At 49.2% G+C, this 15272-nt stretch overlaps 1 protein-coding gene across 4 annotated transcripts in view; it reads left to right on the forward strand.

Moving 5' to 3' along the window:
- Positions 1-15272, forward strand: part of HIP1 (huntingtin interacting protein 1) — a 142702-nt gene that overhangs the window by 106329 nt on the left and 21101 nt on the right. For all 4 annotated transcript variants that reach the window (XM_033110059.1, XM_033110060.1, XM_033110061.1 and 1 more), the window contains exons 6-13: positions 3743-3819; positions 4276-4337; positions 8676-8816; positions 11036-11093; positions 13836-13911; positions 14022-14162; positions 14450-14547; positions 14899-14971. In XM_033110059.1, the coding sequence (XP_032965950.1) occupies positions 3743-3819; positions 4276-4337; positions 8676-8816; positions 11036-11093; positions 13836-13911; positions 14022-14162; positions 14450-14547; positions 14899-14971 (726 nt within the window). The remainder of the gene's footprint in view (positions 1-3742; positions 3820-4275; positions 4338-8675; positions 8817-11035; positions 11094-13835; positions 13912-14021; positions 14163-14449; positions 14548-14898; positions 14972-15272) is intronic.

The following is a 15272-nucleotide window of genomic DNA, read 5'->3' on the forward strand; positions in this document are numbered from 1 at the left end:
AGCAGTTACGTGTGCCTGTGGAGAAGTGCCAGAGATGTTCTGAAATGAGGGAGGGTTGTGGTGTCTGAAAGGGCAAGATGAAAGGAGTGGGGCTTGAGGTGGACTTTGAGTGATGCATGTGGTGTGAATAGGCGGTGGGGAAGAATGGCCTGCCAGGGGGGAGGGAAATGGCCTGAATTAGGAAGCTGGCAGTAGAAATGGAAACGGGAGGAGATTTTAGAGCAAGTAACATAATCTAGTGTCTTTTATGTCCGTTATCTTTCATGAATTTGAGGGGTAGCTTTGGTTCGTGGAAACCATTCCAATCTATTAAACCTTTTCTGTACATCACGTAATCCTCGCAACAACCCTATAAGGCAGGTACCATGTTTCCCCGAAAATAAGACCTAGCCAGACAATCAGCTCTAATGCATCTTTTGGAGTAAAACTTAATGTATAATAAGACCAGGTCTTATATATTATATAAGACTGGGTATAATATAATATAATATAATACCTGGTTTTATTTTACTATAATATAAGTGTGTGTGTGTGTGTGTGTATATATATATATATATATATATATATATATAGTATATAGTATATATATAATATATAAGTATATATAATATATAAGTATATATATTATATATAAGTATATATGTGTGTGTGTATATATACACACACACACACTTATATATAAAATAGTACATATTATATTATATAAAATATATAAAATAATATATATTACTATAATATAATATAAGACCAGGTATAATATAATATAATATAATATAATATAATATAATATAATACCAGGTCTTATATTAATTTTTGCTCCAAAAAACGCTTTAGAGCTGATTGTCCGACTAGGTCTTACTTTCGGGGAAACACGGTATTACGTTCTAGGAGTTTGAAACTTGCAGAGGGTTGAGCCCCTTGCCTGAGTCGCATAGCTCCTCAGTGGTGAGGTGGAGATTTGAACCCAGGCCCGATGCCACCACAGCCCATGCTGCTCAGTGGCCTCCTTTACCTCCCCTCCTGTCTCATGGAGTGCCTGCCAGTGGCCAGAACTGCGTAGGCTCTGAAGAGAGAAAGGTGAATAGACTTTGCCCCTGCCTTCAGGAGCCGTAGTTTGGTTAGGAGAGAAGTGGTACAGAGAAAGAAGATAGTGCAGGAAGGACGAGAACTGAGAGAATTCGATGGGGATCCAAAAGCGTGTAAGGCGGAGTCTAGCCCAGACTCGGACAACCAGGTAGGCTTCTCAGAGGCAGTGACACCGGAGTTTCAGTCATAGAATGTTACAGTTACCTGTGCTGCATAACACATCACCCCAAAACTTCGTGGCTTGCAACAATAATAATCCTTTATTATCTCGCACACTTTGTGTTAGTCAGGAGTTCTGGAAGAGCTTGGCTGGGCGGTCCTGGGTGGGGATCTCATACAGTTGCAGTCAGATGCTGGCTGAAACTGCAACCGTGTGGGACTAGGCTGGCATCTCTCTCTTCTGAATTCTCAGGGCTAGTTGGGGCTTCCTCACAACCTGGGGAAGTTTCCCAAGGGAACAAGGAAGAAGGGCATGGCATTTTTAAGGCCTAGCCGCAGAAGTTACAAAGCATCCCTCTCACTGTCCTGTATAGTCTGAGGCAGTCACAGAGGTCCCTAGAATCAAATAGAGGGGACAGAGACCGTACCACTCAAGGGGAGAATGTCAAAGTCACTTTGTAAAAAGAGCCTTTAGAATGGGATACGTTGTGGCAGCAGTCTCTGGGGAATACAGTCTGGCACAGCCCGCCCTCTGGCCCCACAGTTCACAGCCCTCCTCACTTTCAGAATACTCTCAGCTTTCACCCAGACCCTTCTGCCACAGCAGGTAGAGGGGAAGGAGCCAACGAAGAAGGGCGGGATGGGCATTCCAGGCAGAGGACTCAGCTGGAAACGTGGGGCATGAGGCCCTGGACACTTTGGTGTTCATGTGGCACTAGCAGGAGATCCACATTAGTGTGTGAAGCGGGCAGGGTGGAGAGCAGCAGGCGACTGGGTGGGTGGGTGCTCGAGACCATCCCGATCATTGTGGAGGGTGCACTTGGAGAACCAGACTGTCAGCGTGGAAGATGGTGAGAGCCAATTAGGACGCTTATCCGTGAGACAGACAAGGGATGGAACTTCCTGAAGACTAGCAGGAAAGGGAGGGGGGGGGGCATTAGCTAGAAGGGGCTTGGGACCATGGGAAAGACTTGGGCAACAGGAAGAGGGGCAGGAGTGTAGGGAGGTAGAGTGGGGCTCTGTGGGCTCCGAGAGGACAGAGGACAGGTGTGTGTGTCTCCTTGTGTCCTCTGAGAGGCCCAGCAGCTAGCTTAGAACAGGTGCTCCATCAGGATTTCTTGGATGAGTGAGAAAATAAATCGGAACATAGGTCGGATCGAATAGACACAGGAGGGGCTGATCCTGAGTCAGGGAAGAGGCGGCCTTCTCTGTTGAAGCCGGAGGAATGGAAGAGCAGCTGGCACATCCGGAGCAGGATGGCTGAGGGAGTTACCCGCGTGAGAAGGAAGGCGCAGGCTGCGGGGATGGCTCCGGCCGGGCACCAGGTTTGAGAGGGGACAGTTATGGATAGAAAGGGGACCCGTCCAGGCAGTAACAAGGACTGTGATGAGGCACTAAGAGCGTGATTTAATAGTGACTCCAGCTCTGAATCCTTCTCCAGGGACACTTGGCAGCTGGTACGAGGCACAGGGCATGTGGCAAAGAGCCAGGCTCACCAGGTTTAACAGGTGGAAGCACAGGCAGCAAAAATGGCGAGGGCCTGAGAGAAGGGGCTCAGGTCACCATAATTTACAGACTGAGAGAGAATGTAAGTCCAGCTAGAAGGGGACAATAAGGAGCAGGCCGTCTCTGAGACAGTGGAGCCTGAGGTGGGCCTGAGGGCAGAAGGTGGGTAAGGGCAGGGTGTTGTAGCCAGAGAGTGAGGTGCCGGAGTGGACGGTGTCTGTCTTCAGAGCCGAAAGTGTTCACACTGGCATTCAGCACCCCCCTGGCTGCACTGACCGTCCCTCTCCCTGTGCCCACCTCCACTTTTGCCTTGGCCTGGTGTTCCATCTGCTGCAGACACACCACACTGAGGAGGAGAAAGCGGTACAGATACTTCTCAAGGATGGTTGATACAATGTAATTTCTCCTGACTTTGGGGGTGCATGATGTAATACTTTCCTACCTTCAAGTTTATTTTACTAGTTATGTTTTGGGGAAGCTAATATGAGAATGGGTTTGCCTTCCGCAAAATGCTTCGGGAAATGGCCAAAGGACAGTGGGAAGCCTGGATAGGATTCAGAATGTAGTGGGGGTAACAAATGCCTCACTGCCTGCATCTCATGGCTGGTTGGAGTCCGACCATTCTCAGAGCAGGGGTATCATTGCAACACAGGAGAGTGTCTTTAAAAGAGTGTCCCAGGGCACAGATTGTTAGGGGGAGCCCTCTCCTGGCTCCCCGGCATGGAAAGGGGGCTTCACCTCCGATGGTGGATAGTGGATGTTCTTTGCTGTGAGCCAGTCAAGGGGTGTGTGTGTGTGTGTGTGTGTCTGTGTCTGGTTGTGTGCCCTGACACCATTACCGGGAAGAGTGTAGGCGCGAGCCATATGCGTGCATGTCACACAAGTAGAGTCCAGCCTGCTGCTGCCCCAGCTTGGTGTCGGCTTCTTTGTGCTGACTCAGGAGCGCTCGAGATACCCTGCTCTGACTTCCCTTCCTCGTCTTCCCTTCCAGAATCCCAGGTTCCCAGGCAACCTTCAGATGAGTGACCGGCAGCTGGATGAGGCTGGAGAGAGTGACGTTAACAACTTGTAAGTGTCTGTCCTCTGCAAGAAAACTTTTGTAGAATCTTATCACTTTCCATTAGGGTCACAGAGGGCCAGATGGTGGGGCAGGGGTTGGGGTGGCCACTTACTGCTGGTGCCTCATCCAGAACCCTTCCAGGCCGTCTCACACTCTGTCCTCCTCCCTGTTCCCTTCCATCCGCCCAACCCAGTGCGATACCTGCCCCCTCCCTTTGCCACTGTCACTGTTGAATTCACCCCGCTTGATCTTCAAATGACCTCAGTACAGACTTAGGTGGGAGCTAAGAATTGGAACTGGTGTGTGTGTGTTTGTGTGTGTGTGTGTGTGTGTGTGTGTGCATGCTGTTTGCGTGCACGCATGTGTGCACTGGGGGTGGAAGCAGTAACACAGCGCGTGGGGGAAGGGACTGTGAAGCACTGGCCTCGGGCTGTGGAGTATAAGCTCTTTCCTCTTGGGTCCAGTTTCCAGCTAACTGTGGAGATGTTCGACTACCTGGAGTGCGAACTCAACCTCTTCCAAACCGGTGAGTCTCTCCCTCCCATCCGGCCCAGGCTGTCATGGGAACTGCCTAATTCCCAGCCTTGTTCCCTGCTTGGACCAGCCAGCCGAGCCCCCCTCTCCCTACAAGCTGTGCAGCACAGGGCCAGGACAGTGGAGACTGCAGGCCACACCGTGTCTCTGCTCCCTCCATCCCTTGTGCAGGGAGGGGCTGAAGCTCTTGTGCATTTTCAGAGGCAGTGCTATCATATATGAGCAGAAAGACCACGCTCCCCACCCTGCTGGCTTCCCCCCTGAAGGCCAGCCCAAAGACAGGTCCAATCTCTGACAGCTCTCGGACGGTGGCCCCAACACTGGCTGGTCCTTTGGCCCAGCCCTATCTGCTCCTCAGGCTGCTCCTGGGCTGGTACTTGAGCTGAATTTCTGCTCAGGAAGAAGGGCTGCTGTCTGCTGTTTGGTTGGCAGCCGGGCAGAAAGCTGGTCTAGTTGAGTGGCTACCTGAGTCCACATGAGAAGCCCACAAAGTCCTATTTCCCCAGCTGGGGAGTACTGCGGGGCTCCCTCCTGCTGAGAGCTCTGATGCCTTCAGCCCCTCACATGTCCCTGAAAAGACTCTGAAGGAAGGAGCCAGCTCTTTTCTCTCCTGTGTCCTCCCTTCCCCACACCTCCCAGCATGGCGCCCCTTTTTTCCCTGGGGAACGGAGAAGGCAGCTTTCTAAGCTTCCAAGATGTTCCATGACAAGTGTCCAGCTCTGTGACAGTGTGTTCCGCCAATATTCGTGCACAAGCTTGGCAATCTTCTCAGCATTGGGACATGCTGGGCCCACTCGTGGGGCTTTGACTCCCTCATAAAAGACAGAAACTATCTCACCTCAATTGCACTTTTTCCAGCATGTTCATCTGTGCAGCAAATACTTACAACTGGCCTGTTACGTTCCAGTGCTATACCAGGCCTGTGACGGGGATGGCAAATCGCTTAATACTTTGACCAGTCAGTTCAGTGCAGGATGTGGTCAGTTTCCCACCAGAAATAGTGGGAAACTGGTTGGTAGGAGAAATAAGGCATTTGGTGTATTAGCGACCTATTTGAGCAGAACCTTCTCTAAAAGTCAGTGGAGAAGTAAACGTGAAACAAAACACGGTCCTTGCTTGCTCTAAGGCACTCCCAGTAAGGTAGGAGAAATGGTATAGAGGCATTATTTGGTTTTGTTTCTAACGCACTGGAAATGTTTGCATAAAAGTATACAGCATCTACACATTGCTGCGCCCAGCTCTCAGTTATTTAGCTTTGGGCGGGAAGGGCCCGTGTGGATAAGTCAGAATTCATTGACATTCGGCTTTGGATGTGCTTAATCTGAATGCAGGTATGAGTGATATTCTAGGAGCCGTCATCTTTGGGAGAGTCCAGTCCAGGAGTTGCCAGTCAGCTGACCCAAGCTGTCCCTAGCAGCTGTGGCCTCCTTCTTGGTGCCTGACACTGTGGCAGTGGTCGGGGAAAACAAGACAAATGTTTCAGCCTTTCAGCTGTCCCTTCCAGGCCCTGATAGACTGTTGGGGACAGCCGAGGTGTGACGACACCCAGCAGGAAGGATGTGAGGAGGCTGGGAGAATGAGTATGTGTACAGGGAAAGCCCCACCGCAGGTGGCCGCTGGCTCCCAGCTCCCATGATGCCTGGCTCTGTTTTTACCTGCGTTGTTCACTTGTATTATTACCACTAGATGCTGAGCTCCTCAGAATCAGGAACCGGGCCCTGCTCATGTCTGTTCTAGCTCAGTGCCTGGTCTATAGCAAGCGCTCAATAACAAAGTTCAAGGATGCTTGCCTTAGATGAGCAGCAGTGAAGAAATAGCAGGTGAACCGATAAAATGGTGTCAACATCCAGCTGAATACACTGGGATTATCTGGGTGAATTAGCTACTTAAGAGTTTTCTAGAGGAGAGTTGGCACAAGTCTTGGCACAAACCCCTCTGTGGTAAACGGCAGAGGCTTTCTCATCCCTGAAAGAGCCCTGATTTGGAATTAAGAGCCCTCTTTACATGTCTCTCCCACTACCTTCCCTGTCCCCAGTTGCCTATGGTGTGACACAAAAATCACGAGGGCTGGTGTTGGAAGAAGTCTTTCCAGCTTCTGAGTTCCAGTCTGTGACCCTGCAAGGTTCCACACCGTACCCGCGGAAGGGTGTCACTGGTTTGCCGCTGTGGAAAACATGGCCAATTACAGTTAACGTTTGAGCACTGGCAATGGTTCTTAAAGTGTGTGAGTGGACCCTGGATCAGCGGCGTCAGCACCACTGAGAACTTGTTAGAAAAGCAAATGCTTGGGTCCCATCCCAGACACCGAATCAGAATCGTGGGGGGTGGAGCCCAGCAATCTGTGTTTTAACAAGGCCCCCAGGTTTGCACTAATGTGGCAGCCACTAGCCACATGGGACCATTTAAATTCATTACAATCAAATTAATTGAAAAGTCAGGTCCTCAGTTCACTCGCCATATTTCAGGCACTCCCTGGCCACATGTGGCTAGCATATTGGACAGCGCGTATGGAATACTCCATCATCACTGGACAGTGCTACTCGGTGATGCTGACACATGCGAAGGTTGGAGAACCACTGAGCAGGAAATACAGCTTTCAACCCTGGCTGCATCGTAGAATCCCGTGTGTGGGGGGGGGGGGGTGTTTGAAACCTCCTGCTGCCCCAGTCCTACCCCAAACCAATTAAAGCATAGTGGGGATCTGGGGGAGTCGCAGGCAGACATTAGTAGCTTTTAAATTTCCCCAGGTGATTCTAATCAATCTCAAAGCCAACGTTAAGAACCACCGCACAATGCTACACACTTTACACAACATTCTCAGTTAATTCTTACAAGGCCCTTATGAGGTATGTGCTATTAAAACCATCTGCATTTTACAGAAAAGCATATGGAGACACAGAGAGGTTGAGTCACTTGTGCATGGTCACACTGCTCTAGATGTTACTGGAGGCCAAAGGGCATTCCTGGAAAGCAGCAGGACGTGAGATTTTTTGCCAGAGTAGAGCCTAAGGAAGCCAGTAGACTTGGGGATGGCCGCCTTGCAGTGACAGCTGCTTTTAATTTGTGTCAAGAAGAAAGCTGCCTTTTAATTAGAACCATTTGGGACTTTTTTTCCCCAGCTGCCAGACTGAGTCAGTGAGCAGGGATTAGTGCAGTCAGGGAATGCCGGGCACAGCAGCTCTGGGCTTTCCTCTGGGGCAGTCCCACTCGCTGAGGGATGGCAGGAGAAGTCTTTTGTTGTCAGCCATGTGTTGAATCTCTGGAAGTGGTGGACAGCCGCTGCAGGCAGGAAATCAAATCAGCCCTGGCCAGTGGTGTGCGCTGAGGGTCCACAGCCAAGCATCTAATTGCTTGGTTTCAGAGCAAGAGGCAGGGGGTTACGGTGGAGGGGGTCTCTGGAACAAGACCTGAGGGAGCAGCTGGCTCTGTGGAGCTCGGGAGAGCGGAGGGCAGTTCTGTTGACCTGCTCCCGCAATGCCCTCCATCAGCTCTTGGTGCTGATGGTCACCCCCCCGCCAGCTCCTGGCCTTGGTCCTCACAGGTTGTCCAGTCATCCACCCGGGGCCCTTGCACATCCCCCACCTCTGCTGTCCCAACAACCCTGGGGCAAGCCACCAAGAAGCCAAGGCTGACTTAGTCCCATCCTTGTGTTCTGGTCAATGTTTGATGTTTCCCCCACGTGTTAACTCTTGCCACCACCAGAATGGACGCTTCTCAAGGTCAGGGTTCCCATCAGATGAGAGGAACGGCTGGATTGGCTGACTCAGCAGCCCCTTTCAATCCTGAAATTCTAATTACCCATAAAACTGAGGGCTTCCCTTGAACAAGAGCTCATCTCCCCATTAAATCAAAAACTGTAAAAACTGATGCGTTCAGTCTTTCTGATCAGCCTGGGGTAGAGGCCACGAAGCTTCCTGAAAGACAAGAAGGAAGCGATTCTCCTCATCTGGGCACTCGCCAGGCCGCGGGGAGATCTCCTCCTGGGCTTCCACAGGGCTGTGCGTGGAGAAGAGCAGACTTCACCTGTTCATGACACATGTCACATCGTGGCTGACAGGAGCACAGGCTCCTGGTCCAGCCATTGCTGGCCATGTGGCCATTGCCTTAACTCGCCACCTCTCATCAAAACCACTCCTTGACTTTGTGACCACGTTCAATTTCCTCGCCTGTGTAACGGGGAACCTGTAGGAGTGGTTCTGGGTTCATTAAATGAGATGGTGTATGCACGGAATAGGCCCTTGATGTGTGTGAGACCCCTGCCTTCTGCCCCTCTGAGAAGGTCACCCATAGCTCCTAGCTCCATGGCCTCTGTCCCCCTTTTATTCCCTAGTGTTCAACTCCCTGGACATGTCCCGCTCCGTGTCAGTGACGACGGCGGGCCAGTGCCGCCTCGCCCCGCTGATCCAGGTCATACTGGACTGCAGTCACCTCTACGACTACACTGTCAAGCTTCTCTTCAAACTCCATTCCTGTGAGTACACCAGCCAGATCTTCTCTGAGATTGTGGCCAGAAGGAGGATCGCAATTTGAGGCTGTCCCTGGAGAAATGCAGCTCCTCAGTGTCCTGGGCTTTCAGCCTCTGTTCCCAAAGGCCCATCTTGAGAAGAGCAGGGCACAAGCTTCGGTGGGCCCAGTGAAGCACCTGGCTTGCCATGGTGGTGTCCCAGGATGGTCCTTTCCCTCCACTTCTAGTTTTACATGTCATGTATCCTAGGAACCACACAAAGGATGACAGACCGGGTGAGACCCACAGCAGCAAAGGCTGTGGTTTCCAAAGTGTTCATCAACGCAGTCTCTCTGTGCAACTGGAATTCTGTGGAGAAATACAAAATATAAAACAGAGCTGCTCAAGTAAACGAAGGGCTGTCCATTGCCTAGCCACAGATTTCTGGGATGCTTTTGCAGAGTCTTTTTGGGAAATTACTGATCCTGCAAAAGTTCTTACACTTCTGTGCTTCTTGTTTAAAACGATGTGTGTGGGTTGCATTAGTCAGTCTTGTGGGTTCAGGGTCTGCATTGTTAAACTATATCCCAGATAAAGCTGATGTGGGTGGTGCCTGGACCACACTCCAAGGTGGCCACCGTGAAGGATGTACACATGCAGAGGGTGTGGGTGATGGAAAACCAAGAAAAATCCACACACGAATGGATACCATCAAGGTTTTCCTTTAGAATTCTCAGACAAGGGACACTCTGGAACTTTGGCCACTGACAAGGAGGGCATCTGGTGACGTAGACGGGGCTAGGAGGCAGCATCACCTGAATCCTGGAGGGTTTCGTGGAAGAAAGTTTCAAATTGGATGTTCAGGCATTAGAAGGGCTTTGGAGCAGGTGGGCATACCTGCAGGGAGCAGATATCGAACTAAATTCCAAGAGAAGAAGGCAGTCGGTTACTTAGAGGCTCTGAATATAGATAAGCTTGTAATTGTTTCTAAGATGCTAGAGAACCCAGTTCCTCCGCACTCCCTGTAAAGTGGCGAGTTACGAGAAGAGGCAGACAATTAAGTATTTCGGTTTAAAGTCCTTTGAAAGCAAAGCAATACACTAGACTCTCCCTGATTGCCTCTGTTGCAGATAGTAGTTCAGAGTTCCCATATACCCCAAGCCAGTTTCCCCTATTGTTGTCATCTTACATTACTATGATATATTTGTCGCAACTAATGAACCAATATTGATACATTATTGTTAACTGAAGTCCATACTTCATTCAGGTTTCCTTAGTTTTTCCCTAATGTCCTTTTTCTGCCCCAGGATCCCACGTTACATTCAGTCAGGCTCCTTTTGTTGTAACTGTTTCTTTAACTTATTTTTGATGACCTTGATAGTTTTGAGGAGTCCTGGTCAGATATCTTGTAGAATGTCCTTCAATTTGAGTCTGTCCGATGCTTTCCTCATGACTGGACTGGGTTAAGCATTCTTGGGAGAAAGATCACTGAGGTAAAGTGCCATTGTCACCTGCTATACACTTTTGCCATTTTGAATTATCATACCTTATACATGTACTATCTCTATACATTAAAAGAATATATCACCTATTCAAAAATTACTAAAATAAAAAATAATAAATTTCAAAAATAAAAAAATAATAAAAGGATCTTTGCATTGTGCTCTAGCTGAAATACTGAGAATCACACAATCTGTGAGGGGAAAGGAACTTAGAGGACCCGCGCGGGAGGAGGCTGGACCTAGGACACTGCTGCTCGTCCCACATCACAGAGTTAGAAGTGGCCGAATGGCCATTGGACCCAGATCCCCTGAGGTTTGGTCCCAGGGTTTTACCTTCTGACAGGCATCCTCTCGGGCAGGTTCTGTGGATTTCTTCCCGACTGATGTCTGCTCTGGGCCTCACCCAGGGGCTTGCTGTGGTCATCCTGATGCTTAGCCAGGTCACCATTGCTTCTCTGGTGGTCAGGGTCACAACTTCCAGTCCACTGTGCCCAGCATGGCTCGCATTCCAGAAGCAAACAGAAGGAAAGATTTGCAGGATAAGCACCCCCAGACTCCCTCCTAGTTCTGTTGGGCCCCCTTGGTTACCAGTCCTGGGGAAGCTCTAGGTCAGAAATGCCCAGTGGCAGGGCTGGCCACAAGCCCCGATGGATGGTCCCTTCCCTCCGCCCTCCCACCAGAGCCCAGCTGTCGCTTGCCTGCCCTCTGGCCCTCCTCTTCCCTCTCTTTTCCAATTTCTCCCAGGTCTCCCAGCCGACACCCTGCAAGGCCACCGGGACCGTTTCATGGAGCAGTTCACAAAGTAAGTGGCTTAAGTGATAGAAATGAAGGCCAATCAGAAAGTCCTATAAAATCAATTCATGCATGCAAGAGCCTTTGCTTTAAAATAATTGAGGAATGAGGGTATCTGCATTTTACAGCAATAAAGTGAAAGAAAATAACTAGGAAGGTGGCAAACCTACGAGTGGCTGGGTATCAGTTCTCGAATCCCATAGAATCGCACAGAAGAAGGTGATCTCATCAATTCATTCGTCACCTACTTCACGCCCAGGGCTTTGTCCTCTTCGCTTTTTCTTCTCTTCAAGTTCTCATGGTCTTAGACCATATACATGCTGACAACTCCCAAATATGTACCTCTAGCGGAACCTTCCTCTGAATCCACTCCCGTGTACCCAATTGTCTATGTCACATCTCTACACCAAACCTAAATCTCAAACTGAACTCTAGGTTTTCTTCCAGGAACTTTTTTCTCCCTGGTCTTTTCTATCTCAATAAATTCTGCCACCACCGTCCAGTTAGGCCAGAGGCCCGGATCTCACCATTGTCCTCGTGCCCCACGTCCAATCCATGCTCAGATTCAGTTGATACTCTACAAATACTTCCTGGCTCCGGTCAGGTCTCCTCCCATCTCTTCAGCTACCCCCGCTGTCTGCCCGACCTCCGATATTGACGGGATGCCCTGGAGTTCCACTGCACTCCCCTGTCCTATCCTCACGCGGCAGTCAGACAGCCTTGTGAAAATGTAAATCCCTGCTCAAAACCTCTCAATGGCTTCTGAGTACACTGAGAATAAAGGCCAAGCTCTTGTCCGTGGTCAGGGCCCTGCATGACCTGGCCCCTGCCTGTCACCTGTGACCTGGTCTCCAGAGCTCGTAGTGTTTCAGCCCCACGGGGTCCTCGTCTAGTTCCTGGAACCGACGCGGCACAGGCCTCCCTCAGGGCCTTCACGCTCGCTGGTCCTTCTCCTGAGGATGCTCTTCTCCCTGCCTGGCCAGCCCCAGGTCCTCTTTGGTCACCTCGCTTCTCTTCCACAAGCGCAGTCTCTGGCCACCGTATTTGAATCGGGTCTTCTCCCCCATGTCCTGATCTTCCGACCCCACCCCACCCCCTATTCTCTCACCGCACCCTATTTACTTCCTTCATAGTTCTTAGCACAACTTGATTTTCTTTGGACTGTCCTGTCTGCTGTATTCCTAGACCTGATACATAGTGGTCAATTAAGCATATAGTGTTCGAGAAATATTTGAGTGAATTAATGAGCTAATAAGCCAGCTATCTAGTCTAGAAGAGGAAGAGCTTGTCTGACTGAGGGGCAAATTATTCCAGTGCCTTTGGGAAAGAAACTTGGTGGCTAGATAAGAAAGTACAGCTCATCTTTTAATTAAGTGTGCCCAAGAGGAGGGCAAAGAATAGAGTGGGAGATAGGAGACCTGGGGGAGCTGAGAAGGGAATCATAGCTTAGCAGGATTTATTTTGACCCTCTTGTTTTTCCTGTTGATGTCTTCATCCTTGACAATAGGGAAAGCATAGCTCCCAAATCCCAAGCTTAGGCTTCTCCTGGTACCCGAGCAGCAATCACAAGGCAAGTCTAGGGTTATACTAACCTCCTGCTTTCCTCGTTCCATTTGAAAAGCTTTGTATGTTTATTCTATAATAAATGACTTATTAAATCCTAGGAGACAGGCCCTGGGGTTGATTTCCTGGAATGTTAAATTCCAGTAGCTTTTGAAAGCAGTAGCGCCTATTACTGTTGGCTCCAGCCCAGAAAGAGGGGGATGTGTGATCTGGTGATTTTATTTCCTTTCATTTTTTTCTAGCTTATGAAAATATCTCCCGTGAGTAGCCACCTCACTTCTCTCCCAACAGGCACAGCGGTTCTCTGAGGCATCGCTGTCCTCTAATTCTGGAAAAGCATCAATGACATCGCAGGGACAGTCTTGATCTTGGGGTTGGAAGGGCTGTCATGAGACCCCAGAGGTTTAGTTTATGACACTAAGCTGGAGGAAATTCTGTGTTTCAGAGAAAGGATGCTGAGATCCATGACCCTCTTTTATCTCAGAAAACCTGTCTGGTGACCTCAGCTTTCTTGGCCTTCAATGTTTCAATTCAAAATGGAGACTTGAGGATGAGAAAAAAATTGGTGTCTTCATTCCCATATTCATCCAAGATTAGGACAGTAGAAATAGTTTTTCTACAATGAATACTTATTGAATAATTCCTCTATGCCTGGTACTGTGGTAAACCTCTGTCATCAGGACCCAATCTCTACCCTCCAGAAGCTTATTGTCTGATTGGGGAGATAACAAATAGCTCTGAGACAAGGGGAATTAATTAAAATGAGATCTACCTTAGTCATTAAATTCCCTTCCCTTTTCCTGTGGTTAGTTGGTTTCTCCTCAGGGAAAGGAAAGTAAATTTATTTTAATGTTACCCTAAGCCAAACATTCCTAGGAAAATACATCTGCCAAGCATTCACATATATTCTCGTTGATATAGAAGTTAGGTTTTGGGTCATCTACACTTCTGAAGAATTTTGTAGTTTGAATTACTCTTTCCTCACCCCCAGATAAGTGAATAAGTGAGCACTGGCTATAAATACTCATTCTCTGTAGCATCATAATTGAATCCCAGCACCATAGAGGCCATCTCCTTGACAGCCTGTGCCTTTGGGCTGGGCAGGTAGGAGGAAAGCGGGCGGTTGCACTGTCCCCTCCCCGGGGCTGGTGAAGGCCCCCAGCCCCCTCAGGCCCTTCTCCATTCCTAGGTTGAAAGATCTGTTCTACCGCTCCAGCAACCTTCAGTACTTCAAGCGGCTCATTCAGATCCCTCAGCTACCAGAGGTAAGTGTGCCCGTTCACACCCTGGGGGCTGCTGAGTCCAGGGTGCGCTCTTAGAGGCTGGCAGGACTGGTGAGAGTGACACAGTTTGAGGATGTGTCTTCCCTCTTTAGAACCCACCCAACTTCCTCCGAGCCTCTGCCCTGTCAGAACACATCAGCCCTGTGGTTGTAATTCCAGCCGAGGCCTCGTCCCCTGACAGTGAGCCAGTCTTAGAGAAGGACGACCTCATGGATATGGATGCCTCCCAGCAGGTGAGGACCACTTAGGAGAGAAACTTGGCCCTTCCCGTTACCCCCAAGTGTGGAGGAGAGGACAGGAGACGCTCTAGCCAAGCCTCGTTGGTTCTAACCAGGTTTGGCCACCTTCTAACCTAACCTGTAACCTAGACTGAGCACCCTGCCCCGTGGTCCCTAGGAGGGAACATAAATGGATTTGAGACAAATTAAGAAAGGGTCCGTTCTTACGTGTCACTCATTTCGCCGCCACCCAGAATTCTCTGGATCACTAACTTTGTTCTAATCCTCTTTGGTCACCACAGAATTTATTTGACAACAAGTTTGATGACATCTTTGGCAGCTCATTCAGCAGTGATCCCTTCAATTTCAACAGTCAAAATGGTGTGAACAAGGATGAGAAGTGAGTCCAAGCTGGGTTAATGCAGGTGGAGCAGAAACTAAGTTAAGCCATGATCTGACTCACCACACCTAACCAGAAGAATTCTTAAGGATGTTCGGGCTTCTTAGAGAGAGGTTTTGACCCTCAAATATTGGCCCTTTAATCCCAAAGGAAAATCAAATGATGCTGAGATAACTGTGGACCCGTGGTTGTTAGATTAGTATCCGGTAACATTGATGGCCTTAGGGTATAATTTATGGAATTTCAAAGAACTGTCCCCAGATTAACACCAGCTTTTAACTTCCACCCCCATGTCCCAGCTTGCATTTATAAGGAAGCACAGCGGAAGCAAACTTGTCCTTCTCTTCCCAGGGATCACTTAATTGATCAATTGTACCGAGAGATCAGTGCGCTGAAGGCACAGCTGGAAAACATGAAGACTGAGGTAGGAATGGGCCCTGAACTGCTTCTGGGCTTCACCATAACAGGACAGATTCTAATATGAAATGTGCTTCACAGACATACTTGTTGGACCACATCTTAAGGGGGGTGAATTAGTAGAAATGCCAAAGCCAGAGGGATCTGGTCTTCCTGTGGTCTTGATCGTAATGCATTTCCATTGTATTTGCTTTGAGAATGTCATTGAAGCCAAGCCCCACTGTCCCTGTGATAATGTCCCTTGGAGATAACCATGATCACCAACTGGCTATGAAGCAGTGGTGAAGACCTATTCTAACGTGGCAATA

This window comes from Rhinolophus ferrumequinum, chromosome 7 (genome assembly GCF_004115265.2).
Source record: "Rhinolophus ferrumequinum isolate MPI-CBG mRhiFer1 chromosome 7, mRhiFer1_v1.p, whole genome shotgun sequence".
NCBI classification, from domain to species: Eukaryota; Metazoa; Chordata; class Mammalia; order Chiroptera; family Rhinolophidae; genus Rhinolophus; species Rhinolophus ferrumequinum.